The 20,691-nt window shown below is 45.2% G+C and overlaps 1 protein-coding gene across 1 annotated transcript in view; it reads right to left on the bottom strand.

Moving 5' to 3' along the window:
• The window catches only part of lars2 (leucyl-tRNA synthetase 2, mitochondrial), a 35,824-nt gene continuing 15,133 nt past the window's right edge, over positions 1-20,691 (bottom strand). Inside the window, exons 8-21 of the mRNA XM_071901639.2 lie at positions 19,839-19,946; positions 18,427-18,586; positions 16,957-17,061; positions 16,402-16,517; positions 15,992-16,275; positions 11,825-11,923; positions 7,860-7,997; positions 7,638-7,741; positions 6,094-6,273; positions 5,504-5,673; positions 4,343-4,420; positions 4,121-4,232; positions 2,339-2,466; positions 1-301 (exon numbers count right to left, since the gene is read on the bottom strand). Coding sequence (XP_071757740.2) covers positions 122-301; positions 2,339-2,466; positions 4,121-4,232; positions 4,343-4,420; positions 5,504-5,673; positions 6,094-6,273; positions 7,638-7,741; positions 7,860-7,997; positions 11,825-11,923; positions 15,992-16,275; positions 16,402-16,517; positions 16,957-17,061; positions 18,427-18,586; positions 19,839-19,946 — 1,962 coding nt within the window. The 3' untranslated portion in view covers positions 1-121. The remainder of the gene's footprint in view (positions 302-2,338; positions 2,467-4,120; positions 4,233-4,342; positions 4,421-5,503; positions 5,674-6,093; positions 6,274-7,637; positions 7,742-7,859; positions 7,998-11,824; positions 11,924-15,991; positions 16,276-16,401; positions 16,518-16,956; positions 17,062-18,426; positions 18,587-19,838; positions 19,947-20,691) is intronic.

Raw genomic sequence — 20,691 nt, 5'->3', positions numbered from 1 at the left:
TATATTTACATTTCACTGATGACATTTTATACAAATTGACTTTCATCCTTTCACCCAATCTTAATTTATAACATAAAAGCAACAGTTAGTCCAATAGTAAACCGTGGAGGATCGCCAAACATCACTCGTCGATAAGGAAGTTGATGAGGGCCGTCCTGGGGGAGAGGATGGCTCTCTTGATCCTGCGGTCGCCTAGAAGCTCCTGTCCGAGCGGGCTCTCCAGAACCAGCTGCTGCACCCGCTCGGCGTCCCGGGACATCTGCAGAGGCACCGTCACAGTCCCACATACGTTGTTGTTTATCTGAGGATACGAATCAGAGATGGAGCGATGAGAAAAGTTACACATCTCGTCAAACATTCTGCTTTCGAATAGTGTCTAGCTCTGACCCAAAACCCAAAGACCCAAAATAACAAACAGACTACGCTTCTCCTCCACCTCTCTGTGTAGACTGTACATGTACACCGAACCATTTAAAACATATAGTTAGTGGTAGATATGGGAAGGGCAGACAGTCTTATCCTCTCTAATACTGTGTGAAGAGTCCTCATGCTCTGTATGTTTATAAGCAAGTGGGTCAAGCAGAGGCTCTATTTCACAGCGGAGAGACAGTTTGTATGTGTGCACAAGGGCTTGTTTATGTGCACATCTACATATGCTGTGAGTGTGTGTGTGTGCGTGTGTGTGTGTGTGAGGCCACTCAACCTTGGCCTGCCCTCTGGGACAAACCCAAGGCAGTGATTAGAGGACAGAGGAAGTGAGGTTGCCTCCGCAGAGCTGGGGAAGCCCACAAGAAAGAGCTCCGACTAGAGCAAAACCAACACCGTCTTCATCAAGCACCAGGGGCTCAAAGAATATACGTCTGTGTCTGTTGTGTGTGTGTGTGTGTGAGTGTGTGTCTGTGTGTGTGTGAGGAGACAGGACTCATAGGATTAAACAGTATGCGAGGACAGATGAACCAACAACAAGAAGGCAGAAATGAAAACGTGGATATTCCAGAGCCAGAATTCAATAGGTCTACTGGGTGGAGTATCCCTTTCACTAGAAGCACTAGAAACATAGTAAATAAGAGCTGAGAGAGAGAGAGAGAGAGAGAGAGAGAGAGAGAGAGAGAGAGAGAGAGAGAGAGAGAGAGAGAGAGAGAGAGAGAGAGAGAGAGAGAGAGAGAGCTACACACACACGCACATAAGGCACACTCCAGTTTCTTTTCATTTTTCTCTTTTCCTTCTTTTCCCTCAGCCAGAGTACAGAGGCAGAATACAACTGGTGACAGACAGGTGCTGTGAGTCAGCTGACTGTGTTTTCTGTCATCACACCTCATACGTGTTTGAAAGGATTAGAGGGCTCTCTCAGGGGAAAAGACCCGCTAGAGAAAGCAGTCAAGATTAAAGCAGTTTCAGCTTTTAGCTATTAACTGAGTCAACGTTTGGAAATTGCACAGGCATGTAGGGCACCGTGAAGACTGGCGCGTGTGTGTGTGTGTGTGCAGATGAATGAATATTTGTGCACATGCATAAGCGAGCGTTAGCATGCGGGCATGCGCTCAAGATGCTTTGATCTGATCACTGCTGATTTCCTGAACCAGTGATTGGCTGCATACCCTAGAAAGCACACACACACACACACACACACATGTGCACACACTTTCGTCCTTGATGATGACACACTCCCAAACTGGGTTTTTCACTGTTTGTGTGAATGAGCACATAGGGAGAAAAGGGTACAAAAAAATGAGAGCAAGAGAGTGACAGTGAGTCAGGAATAACATGGTTGCTCTGTTCCTGGCCTTTAATTATTTACCACTTGTCTATTTAGCCTGAAGCCGACCACTTGACATGCAGACGCACAAACACACACACGTGCAGACACACACACACACACACACACACACACACACACACACACACACACACACACACACACACGCTAATCATAGGCTCTTTTGAAAATTACAGAGTATGAATGTAATCATGGACCTAAGACTTTGGGTTAAAGAATGGAGAGTTTCAGTGAAAATGCCAGCTCATATAAGAGCAAACGTGCATATGCCTACTAATATAGCTATGTATGTAATTCTAAATATTTGAGTAAGCAAAGAATAAAAGAAAGGAAGTCTGAATGGGCGAGTGTGCAAATGAGACTGAAGATGGCGTGTGCTGACTGAATGTGCGAGAGGCAGGGCTTCAGTGATTTATTCAGTTCAGTTCAGTTCTTTTTATTGTCGCTTCTAGGGAAACTCACCTTGCAGCAGAAAGTAAAAACAACAACATAAAAACATCTATCATCTATCTGATCTGTGTGTGCGTGTGTGTGTGTGTGTGTGTGTGTGTGTGATCCTACCCGTACAGACAGCTCCACAAAGTCGGGGACCTGCAGGTACTCTGGGTCCACGGAGGGCCAAGGCTGCTGCAGCACGTCTCCTCTCCGCGCCAGGAGGGGGCTGAGGGGGTTTTTCACCTGGCAAAGACCTGCGAGAGACCCGGTAGGAAACACAGGAGAACAACGCCCACGACGGCCGTTACTATGACACTGAGGAGATTTCCACCACATTATAAAGGTCAGTCAAAATTGGGTCTAATTTGGTCTTGCGTGCTGATTCCAAGGTGCTAGGAAACTTTTGTGTAAATTAAACACAGCCATAACACCGTCCCAGCCAAGGAGCGGGGTGAATATTATGGCACGAAAATAGACCGTATCAGAGTCAAGTGGTTCAGGCCAGACAAACCACTGGGCATGACTTTCCTTTTGCTTTCTCTTCAGCTTGTTTTTCCATATTACTGAGAAAAGTGATCTGGTGGGAGGGTAAACAACAGCCTGCTTGAACAAGCAAGCATACGTAGCACAGGAGGCACAGGGGAAGGATGTGAACTTCCTCTATCCTGTGCTCTCTCTGTGTTTGTGTGTGTGTGTGTGTGTGTGTGTGTTACACACAACGAGTGAGAGTGAAAAGTACAAAGTACACTGTGGTTGACTGCAGCACGGGTTGCATGTCCCTGGACTGTATGTCCTGTTCATGGATTTGCCCCTTGACCCACAAACACACGTTTGTACTACTGTACTTGTGAGGACCTTCATTGACTACATGCATTCCCTAACACCTGACCTTAACCTTAAGCCTCTCCACTACATGCCTAGCCTTAACCCTCACCCTAAACAAAAACCTGATCCTAATTCTAAGATTAACCTTAAACCCAAGTCTTAACCTCAAAATAGAAAGAAGTTAGTATCGGCAAAATATCCTCATATTTTTCTTATCTTTCTATCCTCGTGAGACAAGGCAGAAATACAAAAACACACACTCAGGCACACACACCTCTTCCCGTCAGCACTCGTGTGTCAGATTCCCTGATTGTGGCTATCAGCTGGAGGATATGGTTTTCCGGAGGCCTCTGCCTTGTGAAGAAAGCTTGTGTACGTGTGGCTTCGACAATAAGGGGACGTCCTCCAGGCCCGCGTGAGGCCAAGCTTCCACACTAAGCCACTAAACTGACTGCAGATCCTCCCTTTTATTGTTTGTTGGTTTTGACGTTTGTTTTCTCACACATCTCACATCATCTCTTTCATTTTCCTCTGAAGGATATTTAGTCCATTTCAGCTGAACTGTACTTTTAGATTTGATTTGTCTAGTAGGTATGGCAATAATATAAATGAATGAAAAAGTATAAACAGGGCAAAATGCTCAGTGTCACTGCTCACACTTAATGGCTGCTGATTACATCACTGGGCGTTGTAAAAACATTGGTATTAGACAAGCGGCAGTGTCAATATTACATCTATCTGAGGCAACTTCCTCTCATCCTAAAAACAACCTCAGTTTACCCTCAACTTCACATACTGTACCTTTGTCACTGTCCCTGTGGAAAATGCTAGTGGCTCTAGAATTTCATCAAAGTGAACAGTGGACATTTGGCAAACTGCTGTGTTATTAAGATGTGTGACATCTTGCACTAAAGTAGCCATTCCAGGATTTATCATATGATTAGGAAAGAGTTATATTTGTGCATGATTAGCTTTCATCCTCCTCTGTCCTCCCACACATTCTCCTCTGAGTGTGTACAATGTGTGTGTGTGTGTGTGTGTGTGTACAATGTATTATCTGTGTGTAATTTGAAGGACACCAACCTGCCCAAAGTTCAGAAGCCAAGTGAGGAGCCATGGGTGCCATCATCACAACCAGCACAGCCAGAGCTTCCTCAAACTCCACACTGTGCTGCACCACCCTGACTGTAGCACTCTGAACACACACACACACACACACACAAAACTGATTTTCGGTGCATACAATAAGCATATAGTAAGGATAAGCTTTGTGTGTTTATTTCCAGTCACCACAGTGTCACTCACAGTCAGTGTATTGGTAAGTCCCATAAGACGAGAAATGGCTGCATTGAAAAGGAAATCCTCTGTGAAGTGAGCTGTGACCTGGAAACAGAACCAAAAACAAAAATTAGGTGAGACTGTCAGTTAACACAACACTGCTTTTAAACTCTATTTTGGTCCACTTTGCATCCGCTGCCTGCGCTGGACAAACGGACGCTTCCTGATGGGAAGTCTGTGTCATGGAATATTTCACAGCCAGTCTGCCTCTGAAGAGTTATTGGAAAACAATGACAGTCCCAGAAGAAAAGCCTCCTCCCTGTTATCACCATGTGGAGCAGCTGAAGGCATGTGATCATTCCACTGCTTAGCCTTCTGGGAAGAGCCCATTTGGGAGGGGCCCTCGGGAGGAGGTCGATGACCGAGGCTTTTCTGTCGGGCAGATCAAAGGACGGCCCTGGCTTTGGGGGCTTAGGGCAAACAGCCTGAGGTCCTTTAAAAAACACCGGCCCTGGGGGGGGGGGGGGGGGGAGAGAATTAAACCTGGTGGCGAAAGGAGGCTATTTATAAAGTGTGAAAGGAGAGTGAGTGGATTTAAAATCAATTTCCATCCCCTTCTTCTCTTGCTCTTTACTCTTGGGGTTTCAGGTTACGATGGATGTTCAGCACTGGATGGAATGGCTGGATCTCCATCACTGCAGGACTGCGTAATGAGTGGCATCGTACCTTGAACTGTGCTATGCATCTTGTTGTAACTGAGGTCTTAGCATGCCTCATGAAAGTACAATCTATTCATTCAGTCTATTCAAAGCACAATCTGAGCATCAGGAGGAGGAACTAAAGGACTGCAATGTCAGATTGCACATTAAAAATAAGACTACACATGATTTAAATGAAAGAGATTTTAAAATAGAGCTGAGCGACAGATGCAGCGGGGTGAATAAGTATCACCTGTCTTTCTGTAGGAAGATGTACATTTATGAATCTGCTTACTCACATTGGCGTGAATTCTGGTAGTTTGAAAATGAGTCCATTAGCGACCCCCACTGGTCAGGATTAGTGCTATATATCACCGTGAAATAACCTGCCACTGTGAGACATTTTCAGCCATGCATTTAGGAGTACAGTACCACCACTAGACACTATAATGATAAAAGCATAGACACTCTGAGGCTGTAATGCTTCTACCTGTTCAACAGCATAGTTCTTGTTCTCCCAGATCTTGCGGGTCTCTGTCTGCTCTTTCTTCTTCAGCAGGGAGGGGTCCGGGACGTCTCCAAGCTGCCGCGCCCCCCTCAGTTTGGTCACCAGCTGCCACAGGCGAGACTGCCACCGCAGAACCCCAGGAAGGGCGTCCGCTGAGGGGGGCAACACACAAAAACATGGTTATATAAACATGTGAGGAGTATCCTTCCAAAATGAGATATTGAAGATTTGAAACACCTTCTCTCAGAAACTGATTGCTGGCATAAAAGTAGAACTTACTATGGAATATAAATTACATTATTAGCATACCTAAGATCTTACAAAGCTGACAAAATTGTAACACATGTCAGGATAACATCATCCGTAATTAAAAAATGTTGAATAATAAATTTGAGGTGTCATTAATTTCTCAAAATGCATACATAGTGTTTTGAAATCAACCTTGACGCATACACTGGGAATACCAAACAACTAACATACTAACTACACCACTAATCGACCTATCGGCATCACATCATTGTCTCTGTCTGGGGTTTCATGTCTAGTGGTTTGCTGTAGTTTTCTCAGCTCACTCTTGACGCTCCACAGGATGTCCTGTTCGGGCGGCGCGGCGTAAAGGATGTAGAGTCGGACGGTGTCGATGCCGTACTGCTGCACCACCTCCTGGGGGTCCAGCCCGTTGTGTTTGGACTTACTCATCTTCTCCCACGTCACCTCAAGACGACCGCCGCCCAGCGCCGCCGGCTCCTCACCTAGCAGGCAAAGGTTAGAGGTCAGAGGTCAGGAGGAAACACAGATTTAACATTTTAACATCCATTACACAGTACAAATTCTAAAGGCTTCGCATAAGCATCAGAACCTGGACCATCGTAAAATGGCTATTTGTGGAGCCATTCACGGTGAACAATCAGTCAACAAAGAAGAAATAATTTCCAATTTTTCCAATTAAAAGAATCTAGTTTGAACTCTGCCCTCTTGTCCTTTCAGAATTGCATGGACGATCACATCTAACAATGTTCTCTTTTCTAAAAAGTAACTCAGCAACTTTTATTCTGAGTACATTTTAAATGAGCTACATTTTTACCTTTACTTAAGTAGATTTTTACACCAGTACTTTTACTTGTACTTAAGTAAAATATCAGCAAAGTAACAGTACTTCTACTTGAGTAGGACATTCTAGTACTCCACCACTGGCTCTTAGTTGGTTTTACTGTTGGCAAAGTACTTATGTGTGTATCTAAGTTTCTTCCTTTTCTTATTCTTCCCCTTCTCCTACTTCTTCTTCTTATGAGTAAGGTAAAGGTTGTGTGCTCTGTACAATATTTAGGTTTCTTCAGTGATGTTAAAAATAAACCAGATCATAAATTTCCAGTAAAAGCAGGAAGAGGAGGGTCTACGTTTTGCATTGCACAGGAGAGTAATATGCCAAAAAACACATAAAGGATACTGTATGTATATTGGGCCTAGCTACCTCACTGCTTACTAGGATGTAAGCCTAGGAGGTGGTGGTGGATTGATCCGTCATAGTGTCAGCTCATTTCCTGATCAGTACGCTCACTGCAGGAGTCCATCTGATTAGAGGATCTTCGCTAGTTGTCTGTCGCACTTCAGAAAAGAACACGTAACGCCGAATCTGTCTGAGTCTTTAATGCTGGGAACGAGAGGCTTCCCTCTCTCTGTAAAGCCGCCACCAGCTCCTGTTTATCCTGTTACTAAGCAATACAGAGCGGCTGAAAATCCTCAAGCAGGAAACCAATTCAAAGAGATTGTAGGGGCATAAAGAGAAAAGACCTCTTTTCAAAGGACCTCCTCTAATTTGACTTTTGTTCAGAGTAGCTAGTTAACTTGTCGTTCTATCGGGGAAAGCACAAAATAGAGAGGGATCGCTACAAGCAGCAGATTAGGGATGAGGTGGGATACTGATTTCATTACGTTCTATGGTTAAAATAACACAACAAATAAAGTCATTGCTGCCGATTTCTTTTAATCGTGACTATCATGATTATTGTGTCTTTATGAGCGGTTTTATCTGGCACAGCCACAGGGAGGGAGCCCCTCTCCCATCTGATGAACAAGTGTCACATTCACACACTCTTCAGATTCGGACAACGAGTACCTGTGAAGTCTATGTCTTCTCTCTTTACGTACTGGCCACTGTCTGCCAGTTTGAATGTCTGGCCCTTGATCAGACCCTGTACCAGCAGCTTCCTAAAAGGCTCCCTGAAAGGCAAAGGGAGGGATCCGGTGTTAATACGTACACACAAGCAAGCACCAGCACACACAAACACACATAAATGCACACGCACAGTAAGAGCAGATAAGGTGCTGTGTACTCCACCTGTGAGCCACGAGGCCCTGGTCCCTGCAGAAGTGGCAGAGGAAGCGAGCGTAGTACAGGTGCATGACGGCGTGCTCCTTCCCTCCGATGTACACATCCACAGGCAGCCAGTGGTCCGCTAGCGGCCGCTCAAAAGGCCTGGAGGGGAACAGCTAGTTTAGGGTCATCATAAACCGTCGAGCCCTCACTGAATTCTTGGGACTATGCTGGTATGAAGAGGGACGTTGGATTAAAACGCAACAACGAACAACAACAACAACAAGCAAACAAACTCAACAATTTTTATAAACGTTTTGATTCTGAAGAGAGTATTGATGAATGTAGAAACCTGTCAATTACAGTAACATGTGACCCAACACAGGATAGAATAGTAATTGATCCAAGTGCTGTGGCCAAGGTTTTTAAGAAGTTGCACACTAAGAAGGCCAGTGGGCCAGACGGTATTTCGGCTCTTCTTCTTAAAACATTTGCTGATGAGTTGACCCCAGCCTGGAGCCCTCTATTCCAGCTCTCGGTTGATACATGTACCATTCCTACAATATGGAAAAAAGCTGTCATTATTCCTGTTCCAAAAAAACCTTGCCCACAGGAAAATAATGATTTTAGACCGGTAGCACTGACATCAATAGTGATGAAATCACTTGAACGCATTATGGTAGGGAACCTACGAAGTGAGGTACAACATCTCTTGGACCCCTACCAATTTGCTTATAATGATGGTAGAGGCACTGATGATGCTCTAAACACTACAACTCACTTTATTTTAAAGCACCTTGAAAATCCTATAGCTTATGCTAGACTAATGTTTATGGACTTTAGCTCAGCATTTAATACCATACTCCCTCAGACCCTGTTAAACAAGCTGAAACAGATGGAGGTGAACCCCTATATAATCAGATGGTACCATGCATTTATCATAGGAAGACAACAGCAGGTGAAAGTTAATTCAACTCTCTCTGACATACAGGTTATAAGCACTGGAGCTCCTCAAGGCTGCGTAAGCTCTCCCCTTCTTTTCACATTATATACAAATGATTGCAGAAACTAGTACACAAACAACTACATTATCAAGTTTTCTGATGATACAGCCATACTCAGTTTACTGACAAAAGATTCAGACATTGCTATGTATAAGTCAGAGATAGAAGAGGTTGTGACGTGGTGTGAGGGGCACAACCTGATGTTATACGTTAAAAAAACAAGAAATGGTCTTCGATCCCAGGTCTGTTGGTGATCACAGCCCAGTTCTAATCAACGGGGAGAGAGTTGAGCAGGTAACAACATACAAGTACTTAGGTATTCACTTTGATTCTCAGTTACAATGGGCTCATCAAGTGGAGTATGTTTGTTCACGAATCAGTCAGCGTCTGCATTTTCTGCGAAGGCTCAGGGTCCACGGAGTGGATAAAAGCATTATGTTATTGTTCTACAGGGCAGCCATTGAATCGATTATTCGTTATGGCATCACAACATGGTTTGGTAACCTGTCCGTTAAACTCAAATCACAACTCCAAAACCTGATCAGAAGGGCTGGAAAAATAATTGGCCTGCTGCCCCCATCTTCTCTCCAGGAGATATTTGAGGAGACAGTGAGGAAGCAGGGCCTTAAAATCACCTGTGACCCAAACCACATCCTTCACAAAGAGCATGAGCGGATGCCTTCGGGCAGAAGGTAAGGTTACCAAACTGTAAGTTGAACAGGTTGTGGCTTTCACTGGGGGAATGTGCAATATCTTGGTGTAGGGCATCTGTGCAATATTCTTGGTGTGTATGTTCTGGTGTATATGGATTTGTGTGTGTTACTGAATGTTAACTGTAGTTTGATTGTACATGTATACGGATATATTGTGTGTCTATGGAGAGGCTGTGTGCTGCTACGTCACCTGTGTTCTCTCGAATGCCCAAGACAAATTTCTCCTAAGGGAGACAATAAAGGCTAATCTAATCTAATCTAAACAAAAGGAAGATGGGAAGTGTGGTAATATGCGAGATCTGTGTTTCATGTTGATTTTGGGGACATCTTCTGTGCTAAGTGAAGTCACTGCTGTGGTGTTTTTGCACTGCACTTCCCAGAGATCACCTGTCAATCAAGCGTCTTTTTCCTTGGATTATCTGTTGATGAAGTTTGAGTTTCTGTAGGCGGCGCTCTTTTCTTTGTCTGTTCGGCCATGGTGGCTATCGCTGCTCATGTTGAATCACTATAGTGTTATGCTTTTATTTATATAAAAATGTCACCGATTATTACTTGAAAGACCTTTGTCAGATGTCAGAGGTTCATATGTGTTGGTTCTGTTAGTTATGCATATCCATATCCTCTAGGGGGCAGGATGAATCTGACACAGAAAGATCCAGGGAGAGGAAGTGAACAGGAGACACGAGTGCTACAGAAGCATCCTGAAGGCTCCTCGCTCTCGCTGGCTCCTTCACCCTCACACACAGGTCAAAAAAATACAATTATACTACAGTTAATGTGTGTTTGGAGTTCAGCTTTGAAGGCTTCCTCTGTGCTCAGTTTCCTAAAACTCTCATTTTATCAGGTAAGTAGTTGTTTGTGGAGAGAAAAATACCTGCGATTAAGACTGGGAGGCTTATTTTAGGCTTCAGCAGGACAGCTTCGGTTAGCGTGACTGGCATGGTGGTCAGCATAGGCAGGATTCTGCCTAATGATGCTTTTTAGGGCAGACTCCTATCTCCGTGTGTCACCTTTCACACCAGTCATTACTCTCCTCCAACCCCGCTCGCTCTCTCTCTCTCTCTCTCTCTCTCTCTCTCTCTCTCTCTCTCTCTCCCTCTCTTTCTCTCTCTCTACTGGCTGATGGTGTCTGGGGATAATTGAACTGGGGGAAAAAAAAAAAGTTATGAACTCACAGGGCAGAAAATAATCTAGCCTGTTTGTTGGCATCAGGCCAGGCACCTCTAATACATAAACACACTTCTATGTACACCTCCCCCATTTCCCTCCTCTTACTCGCTACTTTCAACCTCTCCTACATCCCGTTTTCATCGTTTCCCCCGTGCTACAGAACACACACAAGGCTCAGCAGGCCAACTGGATGCACAAATAGTGTAATTGCTTTTTCTGTTGTGCCATAATCTGCCCCCGCTAAGAAAAGTGATGGGGAGAGCAGCCCCCCCCCCCTCTTAAAGCAGCTTTACAGCAAGGTCAGGGCACTGGGAAATTAATCTCTTTTGTCAAGCTCAGGGTATCGCCACCGTCCCAGCAGGTGACAGCCGTGGCTTTATAATCTCTATTGGCACGGAATGTAACTCCAGGCGAACATGTGTGTGTGTGTGTGTGTGCGAATGTGAGTAAAGAGTGTGGAGTGATATGTACGCAGGCAGTATGTGCATGTTCGAAATGGGTAAGTGGGAGAGAGTGGGTAAAATTAGAGTGTGCATAATTATGTGTTTGAGTGTAACTTTGCAAGAGGGTGGGTAGAACTGTGTGTGCCAAAGTGTCATGAGTGTGTGTGTGTGTGTGTGTGTGTGTGTGTGTGTGTGTGTGTGTGTGTGTGTGGCAGTGGAAACGTGTGTGCAAGGCAAGAGAGGGAATTGAGTTTGCCTCCGTTCATGCACCTGGGATTAAATAGACAAAAATTGATTTTTTTTAATATCTGTAAACAGCTTAGTTGAGCCGCCCACTGCTGGAGAACTTTGGGCGACTCTCTGTTCTCTTCACTTCATTTGAACTAATAGGGTGAAAATGCAATCTCTGCAATTCCTACTAAAATCTGTCACTGTAAAATGGAGAGTGTGAGAAAAAGGGAATAAATACAAAAAAACAGAAAGCACAAGAGAGGTTTTCTTGGGTCTAGCAGATTGTATTATTATAGAGCATCATGGGAGCGTCAAACAGACATTGGACTAAAAGCTTCCATTTGACGGCTTCATTGACTCATGGACTGATGGAAGTGGAGAAGTGAAGTCAGACAGAAACTGCAGCTGAGGAGGCGGCGTGTTCATACCTGTCTGGGTTATTAGGATCCGTGTATCTGAAGTAATACCAGGCTGAGTCCACAAATGTGTCCATGGTATCAGTCTCCCTCCTGGCCGGACCTTTACATCTGACAGAGAAGAAGAGAGAGAAGGAGGGAGGGAGGGAGGGAGGGGGAGGGAGATGGAGAGAGAGAGAGAGAGAGAGAGAGAGAGAGAGAGAGAGAGAGAGAGAGAGAGAGAGAGACAGGTCAGACAGCACAAAAAATCAATATGAGACTGACAAAATAGAAAATGAATAAATGAACGATTCCAGCTTGTATGCCTAGAGAACTGGCCTATTATTTTATGTATTTGTGTGCGTGCGTGTGTGTGTGTGTGTGTGTGTGTGTGTGTGTGTGTGTATAAGGCTGGCTCCATCTGGCTGTGGGGGTCATGTCCCTGTAGAGAAGCGCAACCGAAGCCAGACTGGCACCGCAGGCCCGTTCCTGTGCCCTGACTAACAGGCTGTGCCAACAGGGAGCGGACTGGCAGGCCTTGTGCGTGATCATGTGTTTGTATTGGAAATGCCACCTCGTGCCCCTTTTTCTCATCCAAACCAAACAGCGCTTGGTACACCATGCGGATCTGCCAACATCGCTTTCACAGCGGAGGAGAGGACACATCCGCAAAGACACGGAAAAAGAGAGGGGTTCTGATCAGATGTGAAGCACTTAATGGAACGGTGAAAGCGTCTGCCTCTCACTTCATAATGAGTCTCGACAGAGTTAAAATCAGCGTCCCAGAAAGCCAAACAGAAGCGCAGTGCTGGGGTTTGCTGTGTGCAACAGAGCGGGCATCTTTTCCTGGACCTTATGGGATGCATTTCCTTTGTCTGACTGTCTCTCCTCCTGTCTGTCCGCCTGTCTAACATATTTCCACTCGCACAGACAGATCCATTTCAGTCAAATCCTTCGTCTTCGCCTCACACTCGCTAACGGACGCGCTCCTCTCGAACGCGGACACGCATCGGGAGGCGACACCCCCCTCTTCATAACCCCCACCCTCGACCACCTACCATGCCAGTCTATAATAAGGCTGTGAGGATGAGGTAAGCGCTGGAGGTTGCCTAGCAACAAGGCTAAGGTGTAGCAAGGCTAATATTTGAAAGCCAGGTGTTATTTCACAAGATGAAAACCCAGCATTATAACAAAGCCCCTTCCATCCTTCCATCACAAATAAATAGAGACCCCACAAAATAGAGAAAGGCATTGATACCCAAAATTCTGCCTGCCTGAGTGATTTCTCACCTCGGACCGGCCAATCAGGGGCCAGATTGTGGTCATTTGACAGACAGCTGGTACCGGGCGAGAGTCAGACCGCTGGGAATCAGATTAGACTACACACAGACATATTCTCTGTGGAGATGGCCCTTCTCTGAGCCATGAAAGCAGCCTAACATCACAACCAGGTAACAAATCTGAAACAAGTGCACCTGTGTGTGTGCGTGTGTGTGTGTGTGTGTGTGTGTGTGTGTGCGCGTGTGTGAGGGATGAGCCAGAAAGAGGCAAAAGGCTCTCAAACAGATGAGGCAAGAGAAGCAGCTGCCCACTCTATGAAGGCTCGCTTCCCATGGAAAATAGACCTCCATCTGTAGTTTGTCTGTGTGAGTGCCTATAAATGTATGTGTGTCTGTGTGTATAATCACCATCAGGCCTCATTCCTTACCTGTGAATTCATGGATCACACACACACACACACACACACACAGACACACACACACACACACACACACACACACGCCTTCCTAGCCTGGCTAATCTGAGGCCGGGTTCAGTTGGCAGGCCAATTTACAGTTCTGCAGAGGGCCGGAGACTAGATGAGCACACAGGAAATGACTTCCTCAAGGACAGATAAAGCTCCATCTCTCCCCCCCATCTCTCATCACACCCTTCCTCTATGTTCCACTCAAACTTTAATTGGACATGGTCGGCGAGTGAAGAGAACAAATTTCCACAGACACTTAACAACGGAGGGGAGATGGAAGGGAGGAGATAACGGCGCCTCGCGATTATGGCCATCAATCTTCACTGATGGGAGGAATTATAGTGGCTTTGTGGAAGTGAGTGAACACAATCTGATGACTTGTGCCATCTGTGTCTGAGTGGGCCATTGTTTTAATCAACATGGAGTCATGACGGTGTGATTAGTCTTATTCAGAGAGGAATTCCCATGCCAGCGAGGGACTCTGGAGACGGCGGTTAATAGGCATCCTGCATTCTCACACATTTTCTGACACATTCACTGAGATGACTCACTGCCAGTCTGCTGAGTGGCGTGTGTGCATGTGCGCGCGTGTGCGTGTGTGTGTGTACAAAGGTAACTGTGTGTTTGCGTGCATTTGTACATGTGTGTGCGTCTCTCTCGGGGCACAGCTGGCTTATGTAACCTTCCGCCGTCGTCTCATGCTGCTATTCTCACAGCTGCCACTCATTACATAACCCCGTCAGAACAAAAGTATTAATCACACAATTCACAGTCTCGTTCGCAAAACTCTGTGTACTTGTGAAGCTGTCAGTTCTCGCAGCTAGCCTGACGGTGGACCAATTTTCTCGGAGCAGATCCCCCGAGGAAATACAGGCAGCAGGGAGAGGAAAATGTCACTAGAGAAGACTTGGTTGTATCTGAAAAGGTTCATGCAGATCCTTTCATTCTCGCTGTCTGCATCCTCCAGGAACACCATAAAGGAGAGCATCATTTCCTCCCCTATCATTTATATTCAAAAAAGAAATGATAGTCCTCCATTTTCTGCATTCAGTCTGCAACATGGTGCACCTTGATGGGCCCACCTAGGGCTGCACGATATTGGAAAAAACTGACATTGCAATATTATTTTTTTTCTGCGATATATATTGCGATATGAAAAAATACAGGAATTTTCACCAAATGACTTGGAATAGCTCTATCAAGCCTTGCCCCTTTAAGAAGGTGGCCTTGTGGGTAACCTGCGCGGGTGACGTAGTAGGAAGTGAGTGTGTTTTTAGCCGCAGCCAGAGTGAGTTGCAGGATGCTAAGTGAGTGAAGTTACCATAGTTAGCGGGAAAAGAGCTTAGAGCGTCACCGAGAGGCCGTGCATTATGTTCGCTGCTGTACCGAAATAAAGTGCCAGTTCTCCACTGCAGAGTTGGTCCGGACTCTTAGTAAAAAGCTTGTTACCAGCTACGAGCCAGGCTAAGCTAAAACAGGCTAGCACAACACCAGAGGCTTCCCAACTACGGTTCGGAGCCGCGACAGCTGGAAAGGTAACATACGCTACTCTTATAACAAACCCTTAAATCGGAGTAAATTATGTTATATCAGACAGACTTCTCTTGTAGATTAGTCATTGAAAATGAGAACCGTGCGAGTTTTCCTTTTGTATCAAGCAGCAAAAAAGTTGTAGCATGACATGTTTCAGTTAATTTGCCTTACTTGACATCGCACGTCCTGCGATGTGACTATTGCGCATGCGCACATCGCGATGACGATGCTGAAACGATATATCGTGCAGCCCTAGGCCCACCTGTTCTTCTTTTTGTGATATGCTACTCATACGCTATTGAGAACCTTTTCTTCTCCAGGGAGGTCAGAGGTCAGCAGAAGAACTGAAGCCCAGGAGCTGAAAGGGATTCAGTGTCTTGCTCAAGGACACTTCAGCGGGGCTGCTTGCTGCTTTCTGGTTAAAGGACAGTCTCACTTATCTCTTTTATCTCTACCCCACCTCTGTAGCTCTAGATGACCGTGGTTTCAGTCAGAGAAACCATGAACAAAGACGTTTTTTTCCCTTATGGATGTGTGGAAGGACATCAAATTCAACGACTTTTAAGGTCTTATCTAGTGAAATTTCGGTGACTCAAAATTGGCATGTTTTGGGGTAAGACATCATAGTGGCCTCATTTTTTACTCATCATCTTAAGTCAAGAAATCATGGTGAAATCATTAATTTTAAAACTGAACACTGCTGCTATATCAGTGCAAACAACCATCAGGGTTTTCCTCAGGATGTGAAGTGTTGATGCCTGGACAGAGAGAGGTCCAGAGAGCTGAGGCATACTGATGAATTTAGGTGCTATTTTTTCCTAAAATATTCTGTACTTTCAAGGCCATCACTTCATTACCAAAAACTTTTAAAGGCCTTATTTTATTTTTTCTCAAATCAACAAACTTTCGAGCGTCCTCACCTGGGACACGTGCAGCTGACCCAGTCATGCGCAGCCTCCAGAGGAGACGCGCCCTTTCCTGTCAGAGAGGGCAGCTTCGGCAGGGTGACGGGGAGCTCCTCTTCGGGGACCGCCACCGGACCGCAAGACCCACAGTGCACCACGGGGATGGGCGTGCCCCAGTACCGCTGCCTTGATATCAGCCAATCCCTGAGCTTGGAGCTGGTGAGGTGGCCGCCCACCTTCTGCTCTCTGGCCTTCTGGGTAATGGAGTGAAAAGCCTGCTCTCCGGTGAGGCCTGTGAACTACACAGAGACAAGGGAAAGGGGATTGAGAGGGACAGAAAAGCTCAATTGTAAATGATTCTGCATAAGTTATAGAATAGATAGATTTGAGTGTTATCAGTAGTGTGGTGCGTCGGCAGCGCAGACCTCGTCAGAGTTGACCAGAGTGTGTGTTCCTCCTTCCTGGCTTTTCAGCACTGTAGTCCAGCTCAGATCCAGAGCTTTGGCCACAGACAGATCCTCCTCACTGCTGTCTGGGATCCCTGTCAGACACAGATACAGCATGAACACAACACAGACAAACACACACTGGCACATAAACACCTGCACACACACATCCAAAAACAACACATATCAACATGCATATACAGTACACAAGGGATCTCTTGAGAGGGAGAATAAAAAAACTCCCCCTGGTGAGGTTAAGCATGTTTTGATGCGGCTAATCGTTAACAGCCTCATGGGCTTCACCTCCACCCTCTGTGAGACAAACACCCAGTGGCTTTACATCATTGCGGCATCCAGTCTGCTGCATAGCAAAGACATGTAGAATACTGGCTCAAGAATGCATATATATATATTAATAAAGATGGGTAAAATGGACACAGAAAATACACAAAATACAGTACACAGCAGTCTCTTACCGAGTGTCTAGATGCGTCTTTGTGTGAGAAGTATACACGTACGCACACGATAACTTACCGATCACAGTGTCAAGATAGTCATCAAACGCCTCCTTGTGTGAGATGACCAGGGGAACCTCGCGGCCGGTGAACAGGTTGCGGGCGGTGACCTGTGTCAGGGAGTCTGGAGAGCGGAGGGCGAGGGGCGTGAGAGAGGGAGCGCTGCCTCCCCCGGCAGCTCATTATCAACAATCATTCACCACAGAGAGAGAGACAGAAACTCAAGGGAATCCCAATTAACATACACACACACACACACACACACAGGCAACTGCAGTTACGACAACCCTGCCTTGAGGATACACAGGTGAATAAACAAATGTACGCATGCTCACAGTCACACACACGCGTGCATACAGGCGATCGAAATATATGCCGACACAACGACACACGAATACTGTGTACGTGTCTTCTTTAATAATGGAGGGAATGTGTTTCTTCCTTTCTGAATATGAGAAGAGGATTGTGGGATTTAGGTGAAAATGTGCAGTTCAATGTGTGATGAACATGGTATGGTATCTTTTTCACAATAGTACCACTTTTACTCCTTTTATTAATTAGGTTCTGCTCAGTAAAGAATAGGCATAAGTTGGAGAAAAAGATTTAATCAAGTGCTGCACAGAAGTGAAGCATCTCAGCCCTGACTGACTAACTGACCTGAATTTGTCTCTTGATGATCACGGCACTGTGGTAGAAACAGTAGTGGGTCTACCAGGTAACATAGCTACAAAAGCTGTTAAAAAACCTGCTAATAAAAAGTAGATGATATAAAATTTGTGTCTTTCTACAAAAAAAACATCTTTTCCCTGCCTCAAAAATAGCCATGTCGATTGGCATAATATCATATATAGCAAAGAAATGCATCTTGCTCAACTGGAATCAACAAAGACCTCCAACATTTAATTTGTTCAAAAAAATTCTGAATGAAACATTACGACTGGAACAGCGCACTTATACTTTAAAAAATAAGGGGGATATCTTTCTGAGAACATGGGAACCCCTTATGGACCTGTGATCATCCGCCTAGCCCGGTTAGATGTGCCTTGACTCACTTTATCCTACTTTTTTTTTTTTTTTCTTTCTTTCTTTTTCCCCCCTGAGTTCTATTTCTCTGTACTGTAAGAATGATGAAAATGAATAAATAAATAATTGCAAAAAAAAAATAGCCAAGTCATGTTTATTTGTACAGCTCTTTACCACAAGCGTCTCAAACGGCTTAACATACCATCATATACATGTCATATACCATACTACACACAAACACACTATGGGCAATTTAGAGTCTCCAATCCACCTGACCTGCATGTCTCTGGACTGGGAGGGAACCCACGTGAGCACAGGGAGAACATGCAAACTCCACACAGAAAGGATTGTGGTGGAGATTCAAACCCCCAACCTTCTTGCATTGAGGCGACAGCGCTAACCACTGAGCCACTATAGGCAAACATACAGATTCTACAGGGGCTGGACAGGCGGAGCGGTTGCTTACCTCTGCCCGGCTGAAAGGCTTTCTCCAGGGCGGGGCGCACTGAGCTGGTCCCATGCAGCAGTCTGTGGGACGGCAGGACGGCCAGGTACGCCGCTCCGAACATGGCTTCCGGGGAGGAGGTGTAGGCTGCCAGGGTCTCCCCCGTCTCCTCGCCGTTCACCTGGGAGTTTAAGGAGAAAAAGCATGTTGGGACTCTTCTGCTTTTATGTGTCAACAGCTGCACTGGAGCCTAGTTAATGAAAATGTTAATGCTAGTTAATGGTAAGAGGTTCAGTCCAAAATGAGATCCCCACCATCTGCTGTTACAAAATGATTGCTGGCATGTAAATGAAGCATATTATAGGTTACAATTGAAGTTATCAGTCATCTTGAGACCTTTGTTTACAAAATCATTATGGTTTTAGGCATAGCAGCATCTGTGTTTTTGAAATACTGAATGACGCATTTGAGGCAGCATATTTTGTTTACAAAATAGATATATAGCATTTTGGAATGAAACCCATCATATGTTCTTTGCACTGTCAAGCGTATGTAACATGTAGGTACCTCTGACACATAACGCCATAATGTATATAATCTCACAGTGATTTAAAGACGACAGTTATTCTAAGGTGGAGTAGGGTTGATGTAATATGATGATCCTAAGTAGATGTAATGTTAAGCCGTTATAAAAGACATACTAATACAGATCTTCAGCCCTTCTGGGGATAATTCAGTGAAGAGACCCCCTGACAATACTGAAGATGAAATACAACACGTTCCTCCTTCCATCTACTAAATGACCCCTGGACTTCGTTTTAATTACCCATTCCACCAGGCTTACATCTGATTTATGAGAAACCCCTTCCCACATACACAGACCCACACACACACACACAAATGCAAGTACACTCTCTCAGCCCGTAACTCTCTCCTCACTGGAAAAATGAAGATTTTTTGAATTAAGGAACTGACTTGAGCAATAGAGTCCCTGATTCTCTTTCAAGGAGTGCTGTATAATAAGAGTGATCAGAGGGCTCTCAGTGGGCTTTTTGCAAGCACTCTGTTTGAAATGGCAGAAGTGTGAAGGACTGTAAATATGCCTCTAGGCACACTCAATAGAAACTAATCTCTGACATCATTTGTTTTGGTAAATTGCTGCTTGCAGATGGATGCGCCCGCTGAATGCGAATACCTAGTCAAGACTTCTGTTTTGGTACATGTTTTCTCGAAAAAAAAAAAATCCAAAATAAAGCAAGCAATCAGTGCTTGGGGAAGAAAATAGATGAAAAAAAGGAGTGAGGGAAAGGGGAGAGTGAGGAGGGAGAGAGAGATGAAGTTGTTGGAGAAAGGCTGATAGATTGAAGGAAACCAAGAAAGGGAGATGAATAAGAAAGAGGAGAGGGGGAAGAGGGAAGGGAGCTGAGGCTCACCTTGAGGCTGAAATCGAAGTAGCAGCCGCTGCAGTCTCCGATCCAGTTCGCCTGCATGGCTTTGACCCCATACCACTTTGGAAGGTCTGCCAGGGCGTCCAGGAGGGGCTGGAGGAGGGGGACAGGAAGACGAGACACGTGAGACAGAACTTTACTGTGTGGTTCTCATTTACTTTGTACAAGTTTGGGAAAAGCTAATTCTCCACTTCACTTTGGAGAGGAGATAATATTTTGTAGGGGAGCAAATAGTTGCTCGCCAGTATGTGGCTGTCGAGGATAATGCCACTGACTTCAACTCTGTCACAGAGTGCGGCCCTTTCAAAGCCCAGCCAATTTATTTGGACAAAGCAGCAGAGCAGACCAGGTCACATTATGCAGACAAAGAGGGATTTTCAAAAATCCTGACCTCTACTCGCCCTACTTTCCTGGATATCACAAAGCAATCGCCTATAAAGCGTTCTCTCTCTCTCTCTCTCTCTCTCTCACTCACACACACACACACACACACACACACACACACACACACACACACACACACACACACACACACACACACACAGCCAAACAGTTAGTCTGCATGATTAAAGGAAGCTATGCATATCAACGAGGCTGGGGCCAAAAAGCCACAGCTGGGCTGAGGCCAGAGATGTTATATCTCTCTTTCAGTCTGTCACAATCCATTACCCACTTTCCCCCTCACAACGCCTCTCAGCGTGCAGTACCTCATCACAGAGATATCAATACAAATACCAACACTAACTATACTCATCACTAGCATGATTGCCAAGTGTGTCAGTTGCTAGACTGTATTTGGTCCAGAGTGGGAGCAAGAGACATAAATCCTGGTGAATTT

The sequence above is a fragment of the Centroberyx gerrardi genome, chromosome 12 (genome assembly GCF_048128805.1).
Source record: "Centroberyx gerrardi isolate f3 chromosome 12, fCenGer3.hap1.cur.20231027, whole genome shotgun sequence".
In the NCBI taxonomy this organism is placed as follows: domain Eukaryota; kingdom Metazoa; phylum Chordata; class Actinopteri; order Beryciformes; family Berycidae; genus Centroberyx; species Centroberyx gerrardi.
This window is presented reverse-complemented; position numbering and strand designations above follow the sequence as displayed.